This window comes from Gymnodraco acuticeps, unplaced genomic scaffold (genome assembly GCF_902827175.1).
Source record: "Gymnodraco acuticeps unplaced genomic scaffold, fGymAcu1.1, whole genome shotgun sequence".
Taxonomy (NCBI): domain Eukaryota; kingdom Metazoa; phylum Chordata; class Actinopteri; order Perciformes; family Bathydraconidae; genus Gymnodraco; species Gymnodraco acuticeps.
In genome coordinates this window covers 1141129-1152591 of record NW_022989843.1, presented here as the reverse complement: position 1 = coordinate 1152591, position 11463 = coordinate 1141129, and the positions used below count along the sequence as shown (strand labels likewise).

Below are 11463 nucleotides of genomic sequence, written 5' to 3'. Positions count from 1 at the left end.
ACACGAGAGATGGGAACAGAAAGAGAAAGAATGAAAGAAAGAAAAGGGAAGAGGGGGTGAGAACAGAGGGGCCAGGCAAAAGACCGATAGGAAGGTAGAGAGATCAAGACAGATCCCATAAAGAAAGAGTAATACCATAAAGATATTGGAAGCACGTTGCCGTTACTGGAATGTTAAAACTGCCTGCAGGACACAGTGCAGAGCAGCCTGGACTCACAACAGGAGAAACCCATTTGGAAATAGGTTGCCATTAGAAACAACATTTATAAATACTAGGTTGTCTGGCTTTCTTTCTGGTAATTGCAAACATGTTCATTTGTTTTGTTAAAGAATGCAATACACAGTCCTGTTCCAAATTACAAAAATATGCATTTTGACAATATTTTTCCCCAAATGTCTAAATATTCAGCTTAGATTTTCGAATTAAGCCAAATCAATGTATGTTTTTAATGTAAAGCTTTTCCTTTCTGGGGTCAATCACAGTCTTTCATAAGATTTCAGACCTCATCATGCAGCCTCTCTTAGAAATGATGTTGTGTTTTTCCAATGGGTGTGCCTCACTTGGACACAAAAAGGGTACAAACATGTGCTCCTATCCCCACAATTTGTATAGATTTTACAGTTCTGTGTTGAGAGTTTTCAAATTGAGTTTCTGACAAAGAAATGTTAGAATGAACAAGTAAATGTTTGCTATTTTACTTTATTAAAAGGACTGAACTGATTAATTGATCATCAAAATAGTTACCGATTGATTTTCTGCCATGCATCCAGTAATCAATTTACCAACTCATCGCTGCAGCCCACATGAAAGGAGTGGTTCCATAAAAGGCATTAAAACCACATTCAACACTAGTAGGCTTAGCAAAACATACATGGATTATAGCAAATGGACTGAAACATGCTGAAACACTGGTAGGACACACATAAGGTGTCATTGCTCCTGGTTGGTGGCCCACTGATGTCAATCTCAAGATACACACAAACACACACACACACACACAGTTGAAACAGCTGGCCAAGCTAAACCTCTATCAGTAAAGGCAACAAGTTCATTTGAAGACAGGGGTTCTCTTTGAAGTGCAGTCACTCAGTCAGAGAGACAACACTATTGTGAGCTGAGGAAGATTTACGACCTCTCTGCTTTCACACAGCTGCTCTAACACTATCTGCTGGTGACAGCCAAGCCATGAAACTGATAAAGACTCATATAAAAATGTTTTCATGCCTTTGAAACTCAATGTGTTATGCATTATAGTCATTAAATAATGCGTATAAGCCTTTCTTAAATTGGTGAAACTACAATAAATGTGCTTTCTTTGATTTTTTTTCTAGTGCAGGTGTGGTTTGAATATAACATCTGAATGTAATACGTGTCTGAGTTAAAAGCCTGATCCTGTTGACCAACTTATGCAATGATCAGCTCTCATAGGGTCAGAGAAACTTGAAATGTAGATTCAGGGTGAAGCAGTTACAGCACATTCAACCAGTAAACCGGCGCCCCCTGTTGGCCATGGACAGAAACTCATGATCACTAGAAATAGGAGTTTTATACTTTCTGATAGTTGTACAATATGAGCTATAATCTATCAAGGTGTGTTACAATAGTGTGGGACTGCAACAAACACTATTTTATCAGTAATTATTGTTTTATTTATTAAATGTTAAGTTGACAAAATGTAAAAGGAAAAAGGAAAGAGGTCTTTAGGTCTTGTTTTGTCAGAACGGCAATCCAAAGCCCAAAGACACTCACTTCTGCAACACATGAGCATTATGTGGTATTCATGTACATTTGACTCAAAATAAATAATAACTGATCAAAAGTGCAGATGTGTTTGACATTAATTGACTTTTCTTTGAAGTAGCTTTTTCTAGAAGCAATTTCCATGACCCATGTGCTCATTACCATTCATGGTCACAAACTTTTCTCATTTCAAACTGTGCAGCAAAACACAATCTGTTGCTGTGCCACACTCCCACAGATTACATGTAAATATTCAAATGTCAAATATCACATATCTTACCAGCTGCCTGATAAATGGTTTCTCCCTTTTATTCACCCTCATATCCTCCCTGCGGCTACACCTTTATTTCTATTTAAAAAACATTCTCACTTTTCTCTCTTTGAGTCAAAGTTATTGCAATGACTGAGCTGCACTTTATGGCCATTATTTATGTAAGAGCTCAGTCAGCCAGGTTGAAACTAGAGCATTTGTCTCCAATGGCAAAATCTTAGCCCATAGAGGTAATGCCACCCTTTCACAAGTCTAATGGTCCTTCTTGGCTCGCTGATGGGGGAATAACTGTCCTACTGTGATTGGAAAGGCAGTCACTTCCCTCCTAAAAAGTCATTTTTTCAGCTATACCTCATGTCATCTTGAAGCCATCAAATCCCATTTCGCTTTCACTCAAAAGTTTCCTGTTAAACTCCCTGCTCAGAGTTCTTTGACTATCATTCTGAGGTCATGTCCTTTTGTAGGAGAAATATTTCCTTACTTTTAATTGTTTGGAGGTACATTTTTAGAAAATTAGAAACAAAAGCTTTTCCTGTTTTTGTGCTGGTCATAACAGCATTACAGGATTTGAGCATCAGTTAAAGCTTATAAAAAACTGTATATCTGTGAATAAGACCAAGAAATAGACTGAATTGTACAGAAGATTTCATCCAAACAACCCCACTTACTAAAGGCAATAGTTGGAACGGTATTTAGAAGCGCAGGTAAGAATGTCACACAGATTCTCGTATTTATAAATGTAAGAAATACAGAAAATAATGGACTGGAAATTGAAGGTAACAAGAGAGAGGTGGGAGCCCTTGATGTTTGTCCTTCACATTTTCGCTAATTTATCGCTTTATGTTTGAGAAAATGTGCCTGCACCTGTTGAAAACAACTGCCAAACTGCACGAGTCATCCTCTTACTCACAAACGCTTGCCTTTATCTGTTGCAGAAGTTGAACTGTTCTGTAAAGTTGAACGTATTTAACGTTTCTTTAGAACAAGTTCAACATCAAATCATAAAACAGCTTTTACTGGTCTACAGATATGTATACTTTAGTCATGTATTATGGCTTCAAGTAATAGATATTTTAGTATTGATCAATCTATCAATAATTAACCAATTAATTGATTGCTTTGTGAATAAAAACAAAGCTTATCAGATGCATTCATCATCAGATACATTAATACAAAATAAAAACTCTAAATGGATTTTACCATAAATACAATACACAAAATATATTAAAAAGGGATAGTAGAAAGTATGTCCACATTTGATTTGTTTGCTGTCTCATGCAACTCATACAACTTCTGCCACAAACATCTATGTTTTGCCTACAATGATTTATTATATTATGTTTCAGAATTGATATTGAACGGTTTGCTAATGTTCTTTTCTACTCCTGTATTCAGGTGGGAAAGACAACAAAAATGCATACTCTCAATATAATGTACACTGCCTTTAATTATGACGACATCAGTAGAGAACATTATTTAAATGATACAACCATTCTAATTCAGACAACCATGTCACCATTCGTAAAGATATATTTGAATGGCAGGACAGTATAATTCCATTAGATTGTTTGTATATTAAGTGGATAATGGTTATATATCCTCATATTGGCAAGACATATACAGCATATTTATTCAAGAAATTAATCAATTATGAAGAAATACACAACCATTCAGCAATACACAACCATTCAGCCTTGTAAATTGTGGCAGAAATGTTACCTGTGACTCACGACAAAGTAGAGCTAATTTATCCCTTAAACAACAGCACATGCATACTGTATGGAGTGCTTGTTAGCAGTGAAAGCTTTTACTCACTAAATACAGTGCCAGTTAAGAATAGGCTATTATTATACAGCCAGCTGTGTGTTATCAATAGTTTCAGGCTTGGGAGTCATTAAACCAGTATGTATCGACACCTGTCGCTCCAAATTCATGGGCTTTTCAAACCCAATGTAACAACAGAAATCCCACATCCTGTGAAAATGTGAACTCAGTTTTGAAAAACATCCATAACTTCTTACACAAAAACACAAACAAACAAACCCAAAGCAAAACTGGGGTCTCAAAATTGCTACGTTTGTAACCATGAAATTACAAGGTAACATTATGGTTTATACAGCTATAAAAACATAATTATGCACTGTGGCTTTATGAATACTGCGGTTTTCAAAATTAGGTCTCTTAAAAAAGCGAAATACCTTTATGTTAATTTGTTCCCTTTTCCCAGTCCTTTGATTTGGCCACTGTGGTGAGATAAACGTTTTAAATCACGGGGTTAGCAACTGAGACACTTTCTGTGAGCACACAAGCGTGTCGGGCCAGAATGAATATGGATTTGATTTGCAGTGAACGCCAACGCTCCAGCCAATGCTAATCGCCAGGGAAAGCTTGTGAAAACCATGATGGATTCCGCAGACATGGTTTTTGAGCCTGAGGTTTCATCACAAATCCATTTAAGCTTTTATGTAATTTGGTTAAATATACAGAATCCTTTTTATCTTTTTATGTGTCCATTTTTGACCCACTAGGCTTGTTGGAAAGTATGATGTAGGGGGGGAAATTCCCATTAAAATGTACTTCTTTTAGGAAACTTAAAAGAAGAAACTCTGCCGTGTAAAAGAGGTAAAGCTCTGCCGACACCCGTGTGAAAGAGCAGCTCAGTTTTCAGTACTGACAACTCTGTCAATTCTAATTTCCACTGTGTTAACTAGAGACATGGATTGCTAAGGAGTCAAATGTCAGCCAGAAATGAAAGGCAGTGGCACGCCGCTCCAATCTGATGAACTTAATGAGAAAGAAGACAGGGAGGCTGATGTTGATCATGAGACATCAGTTTTGTTTTTACTTGTGATCATTCTTGAGCGTTTGGTGTCTGATCCAGAACAACTTCTGACCTGTTGATGACATTCACACCACACACATTTACGAGCAATCCTATTTCATTGCTCATATCTTAATATGTTGTATTTGGAAAGTTTCACTCACGAGAGTCACTGAGTTCTGAGTAAACTGAAGCATTTCCTCTTTGCTTCAGAAAAAAAGATTACCATCGCTCGGCATCTGCCTTTTAGGCTCGGAAATGTCAGCCTTCTGCAGGGGATTATAATCTCAGCCTTCCTATCCGTCATCATCACACAGAAAAATCCCATTCATTAGGGACTGCCAGAATCCAACAGCTAAAATTGTTGATGTATGTATTCACTATAAAACTTTTGTAGTTTTCTACCATCTCCAGTCCTGATAAGCTGGCCTACTTGCTAATTAAATGATGACTTGTATTTGGTGCAGCAACAGTTATAAAACATATGATATGCTAAATATGAGTAGCTATTAGCTAATGCCTGTGCAGGTTCAATGTGGCACATTGAGGGAGGGCCTTCAAAAGAGAAAGTAATGTGATACACTTTTAGAAGGGATGTGTCAAAAATGACACGTGTTGAATTTCAACACACCTAGTGTGCTCAGGGACAACACGTGTTGTGTTAATTTATGTGTTAAATCATTTTACACACAAAATGTGCTACATGCCCCTAACACACAATGTGCACATTTGACACATTGTGTGTCATAAATGTGTAACCAAGATGAACACACTCATTTCTTATTTCTGCACATTTTGTGTTCTATTTCTTTAACCAGAATTAACATGTGATTGTGTTATATCTGCACATTGTGTGTCAATGACGATTACTGGAAGTACCAGGTGGTGGATATGGTTTTTATTCAAAAAATAAAATGCAAGAATACATTCATTGGACATTTATTTACAAGGATTTCATTAGCACAATATCTAATTAGGAAAATAATTTTTAACATTTAAAAACACTAATATTTTTCAAATTCATCAAATGTTGACGGAACAGATAATTCATAAAATCACACCTAAAAAAACCTTGGTTAAAACAAACTTAATCTTCAGCAAACTATTGTTGCAGAAACATAATCGTCAAATGTTTAATATCACTGAGTCACTACAAGCAGATATGTTATCAAATATACAGTACTTAGAGTTCTTATTATGAAAATGCCAAAACATTTGAAGTCTTTGACATTGCGATGTGTTTCCATCCAGCTGTTATCATACAAATATTTAATTTGCACAATATTTAATTAAGAAAGTCATTTAAACATGAGCATTTTAAAAACAGATCAGTTTATAAAAGCCCACCTAAAAAATCTTATACCTCGGATTCAGATAAAGCTTGTCAGTGCTAAAATCCGAAAGTAGATCAAGAGGTGTAACATCAGCAACATTGCCTAATGTTATCATTTCAAAGTCTTCAGTTTCTTGCATAACGTATGCAAATAAATTATCATCAAAGTATTGAACTTGCAGTATTCTAATGAGACAGTGAAATGTCTCACAGTAGGATATAAGTTGAATAATTTCCCCAAATAAGTGCTCCCCTTGATGCTGTGTTTTAAGGGGCAGCACAGATCCAGTCCTGTATTTCCTGTATGGTCAGCGAATGTGTGACATAAATGATGCTATTCATCGTGACATTTTCATAGGGCTGATTTCTGTCACTCCAGTATAATCAATCAATCAATCAATGTTTATTTATATAGCCCAATATCACAAATGTTACATTTGTCTCAGTGGACTTTACAGTTTGTACAAAATATCAGTATGACAATACGACACCCTCTGTCCTTAGACCCTCACATCGTACAAGGAAAAACTTCCGAAGAAAACCCACAGTTTAAAGGGAACAATGGGAGAAACCTCAGGGAGAGCAACAGAGGAGGGATCCCTCTCCCAAGACGGACAGACGTGCAATAGATGCCGTGTGTAAATTGAAAAGATAATACATTTGCAACATAGGTAGTCCAAATGTTTGGAAATGCATGTGTGTATAATAGGAAGATGAATCCACGAGGATATCCATCCAGGACCTATGATCCAGGACCACAGCCACGACTCAAGATCCAGGGCTCGCGATCCAGGACAGAGGAGCGCAGGATCATCCATGACTCCGTATATAGACACCAAAAAGAAAGAAATTTGGGGAAGCTGGGTTAATCGGAACATGAGTACACAGGTATAGACAGAGAGAAGGAAGAAGTAAGATGTCCCCCGACAAACTAAGCCTATATCAGCAAAACTAGGGGCTGAATCTAATCAGCCCTAACTATAAGCTTTATCAAAAAGGAAGGTCTTAAGCGCACTATTAAAAACGGATAGGGTGTCTGCCGCCCGAACACAAACTGGAAGCTGATTCCACAAATGTGGAGCTTGATAAGAAAAGGCTCTGGCTCCCATTGTACTTTTAGAGACTCTAGGAACAACCAACAACCCTGCATTCTTGGAACGCAATGCCCTAGTAGGACAGTAGGGTATAATGAGTTCTTTAAGGTAAGATGGCGCCTGCCCATTAAGGGCTTTGTAGGCGAGAAGAAGAATTTTAAATTCTATCCTGTGTTCTATAGCGAGCCAGTGTAAGGCAGCCAGAACAGGAGTAATGTGGTCCCTTTTTATAATATCAGCTTTTTTCAGAGAACCAATATTCACAGGGCAGGCATTGTCGACGTTGCACTTATTACTGAACGGGTCACCAAGCTGGAAATGATACATCAGTTGAACCTGATGTTTCTGAGCTAAAGTTTTTGCAATATTTTCCTGAGGACACGGTTGTGTCTTGCGTCTCTGACGTGTACAATATAATCACAGGATACACCCAGAGATGGAGGGTCCCAGTGAGGCTCCATGTTGAGATTGACCCGCACGTAGAAGGAGTCGACGCCTTTAAAATAAGGCGAGGAGAGCTGGGAGCACAGCTCGGAGTATCCTGAGGACAGGGACCAGAAACAGAGATGGATTAGTCTCACAGAACATAAGACTGAGGTTTCAAGAATACAGAAGAACACGGACTCACCCTCTGTGTTGATCCGGTGTTTGAGAGACGAAGGGTCGGCCCACCACTGCAGAGAGAAGTGTGCAACCTCAGCAGTGCACTGACCCAGCGAGACACTGCCCCAGGCCCCCCCCCAAACAAAACCCACTCCAGCTGGACGACAAGAGAGAAAACATGTTATGTTTCAGCCTTACTTTCTTATGTTTAGGTGATTTTATTAATTTATGAATAGCCTACACTTAAAAAACATCTCTCTGCTGTTGTCAGTGAGTATTTTACAAAGACTGAAACAGCGCCCCTCTTAATTAATCTGCGGTGAAACACAGTATTGCACGCTACACTCACTATACTACACCCACAGTGCGCTGTGTCAGGGACATGTCAAGGAAAGCCCGCCGGCCTTCCCTTCCAACGATTTGATTGGTCGGAAGGAAAGCCCGCCGGCCCTTCCCTTCCGACCAATCAAATCGTCGGAAAGGAAGGCCTGACGTGCGTGCAGTGTTGCCAACTTGGCGATTTTCTCGTTAAATTTGGCGGATTTCCAAACCCTCCGGCGACTTATTTGTGTCAAAAGCGACTAACGACTAATCTAGCGATTTATAATGGTGTTATTAGCGACTTTTCTGGTGTTTGGAGACTCACATTGTTCTGCAGTTAACGAGCCGCGGGTGCTGCCGTGAGCCCCGCCTCCCTCCCATAGTACTCACAGGCGCTCAGACTGACAGTTGCCTGGCCGCAGCAGAGCTGCTGCTGCAGTCAGAGCAGAGAGGAGACAACCACACTCCCCCGCGTCGAGACTGCAAATGAATTGCGCATGCGCCAACTGCCAAGCCGTCCTGGTTTTGAGCGGGATTTAAATGTTGAATGTAAATGTTTCTTCACTCACTTTCACACTATAATAAATAACTGCCTTTGCTTTGCCTCACACAGCCTCAGTCACTCAATCACCTCGTCCACTGTGTGTGTGCCTCTCTGTGACAAGCTAAACATCATGGCACAGTCTAAATTGTATTCTCAAAAATACAGAAAGGAGTGGGAATCAAACCCTGAGTATAAAGGATGGTTGAAGCCATTTATTGGAGATGACACACGGGCATACTGCCTTTATTGTAAGGGGGATTTCTATGCCAAACTGTCATGTTAAAACCCCAAAACATACTCAAAAGGCAAAGACACTTCTGATCTACTGTCGTCTGGATTTAACTCCGGTGGTTTCAAGTTTTGATCCTTGAAGGGTGTCACTACCCGATCTGCAGCTCTGCCCGATCTGCTGTGCGCATGTGCGAGATGGTCCGCCATATTGGACAACGCCGGACGGCAACCCAAGTAGGACAAAATTGACATCTAGACCGTCTGAACCATTCGCGAGTTTTTACATGTGACAAACGGTGATTTGCAGAGTTTTTACATGTGACAAACGGTGATTTGCATTGCATCTGACAGAATGAAGACTTTAGTGTTTTACAACAATTTGAGAGAATACATGTCTGAAGGTGAATTTCACACAGACCTCTCTAAAAATGAGCGAGATCAAATGCGCCGTGCGTCATCGAACTTTACAGTAAAAGGTAATTAATTCTCATTCTCCTGTTATTTTGTGTTGTGACTGATCAGTTACTTAGCTCTGTCCCAAGTTTTGTATTGTATTTTTATTCTATTGTATTGCCTTTCTAAATGAAATAATACTATACAAAAAAATATTTAATTCAATATTATAATATAATTTATTATTTTATTATTATTTATAATATAATAATTGTATTCCTGAATGACCCCTTTTTTATGTTTGTGTTTCTGTTTTTTTAATTAATCAAGCAAAATTAAAGGATAACAAACTCCAGTTATATAATTCCATATGAATAAATAATATTACATGCAAATGACATTTCCTGTAGGATGCTGAACTCTCTCCCACCTCTCCCCTCTGCCCCCATTGGACCTGGATCTTAACACCCCCCCCACCCACACACAATATATATTTATTGCTGTGCCTTCTTATTTGCTCGTATTATAATGGGATATGGTTTAATTTAGTAAATGGTTGTGTGTGAAAAATGTATATCTCTAAAATGTGTGTTGGTGTATGATCACATTTGTATATGAAAATGTCTGAAGTTCATAAAAACATTCTCAGTGTTCAAGTCAATCACTGCAAAGGGTGACGATATGGCAGAAGGTGCTATATATATATATTAGTGCTGTCAAAATTATCGCGTTAACGGCGGTAATTAATTTTTTGAATTAATTGCGTTAAAATATTTAACGCATTTAACGTATGTGCAGAATGGCCCGCCCCATACGTGCCACCAGTGGCAGCGCCAGGGTATGGCTGGGGTAGGCTACACCCATACCAAGAAATGGCTTAGCCCCACCATGAAAAATGATGTTAAAGTAAGAAAAATAAAGTCTGCCAACTCGCGGAGTAAATTGCACAGACAGCAGTTAGTAAGATTGATTTCAGTAGCCACGGTTTTGAAAACTTTTGTCACGTAGTGATCGTCTTCTCAATAAAACATCTTTGATAACGGCGTGGTGTTGTTGCAGGAAGTCCCGACGGAGAATACTTTTGCTGTAGTACAGGGGTGCACATAACGATAGGTTACTTGCGTAACCCCAGTTCTCAGAGTAACATGAAGTGAGATGTCTCACTATGGGATGCGCCTCATCGCGGAGCAAACAGAAGCATCAATCTCATTACGCCAATCCTGATTGGCTGGAGATCTTGACGTCAGCGTCAGGGAAATCACCCCCTATAAGTAGCTTGCGCCACAACGCATGCGCCATTCAAAATAAGCACCTCTTCTCGCTTCACCATAGCAAGGAGGGCCGTCTGGTGAGACATCTCACTTCATGTTACGCTGAGAACTGGGGTTACGCAAGTAACCTATAGTTCTCATTCATAACACTCCGTTCGATGTCTCACTATGGGAAATTGTAGCTCCCGTATTGCCAGACGAGCTTATCTCGAAAATCACCAAACCAACCAGAACTTAACAAGTAGAGCTCTGACTCAACCAGGTGCCCAGCACTGCTTGAGTCACACTGGGAGCAGAACGTCCAGCCTGTTAGGAGGCAGACAAAAGTGAGCGGCGAGGACCAGCTCGCCGCTGCACCAATGTCTTTGATGGGAGACATCCTGGACAGAATCCAGAATGCAGCCAGACTCTGAGTCGAAAGAGCTCGCGGACCCGAGGGTGCCTGCGAACTCTGACTCGTATGAGCCCCAAAGCAATTGCTTCCACAGACCAGTGGGAGAGCCGTTGCTTAGTAACAGGCTTGCCCTTATAAGGGTTAGCCCAGGACACAAGGGGTTGGTCATTATGACAAAGCACCCTTGATCTGTCCCTGTACGTGCGTGAAGCACGGGCTGGACACGGCAAATCCGGCCGCTGTTCCCCGGAGGAATACAGTGGCGGGGGGGATGCCTTAATGTCAAATGTGGTACCCGAACCGACCGCCTTAAGATAAAGGCAGGGTCAGGCTTCAACCACACTCTGTTTGCCCTGGGGCAAACTGAGTGCATGAAAACTGTACAGATAGTGCATGAGTGCCACTGGCTCGCTTGGCAGCTGCCAGGGTCAGCGTCATGTCACACT

General features: G+C 39.9%; 1 protein-coding gene across 1 annotated transcript; it reads right to left on the bottom strand.

Annotated features, from left to right (window-relative positions):
* Positions 1 to 7485: 7485 nt before the first annotated feature.
* Positions 7486 to 9801, bottom strand: LOC117559905 (caspase recruitment domain-containing protein 11-like). The gene is made up of 3 exons (XM_034236625.1): positions 9783 to 9801; positions 7889 to 8020; positions 7486 to 7801 (listed from the first exon to the last, which is right to left on the bottom strand). The coding sequence occupies exons 1-3, from the start codon at positions 9799 to 9801 to the stop codon at positions 7611 to 7613; spliced, it is 342 nt and encodes a 113-aa protein (XP_034092516.1). The 3' UTR covers positions 7486 to 7610.
* Between the last annotated feature and the right edge of the window lie 1662 nt (positions 9802 to 11463).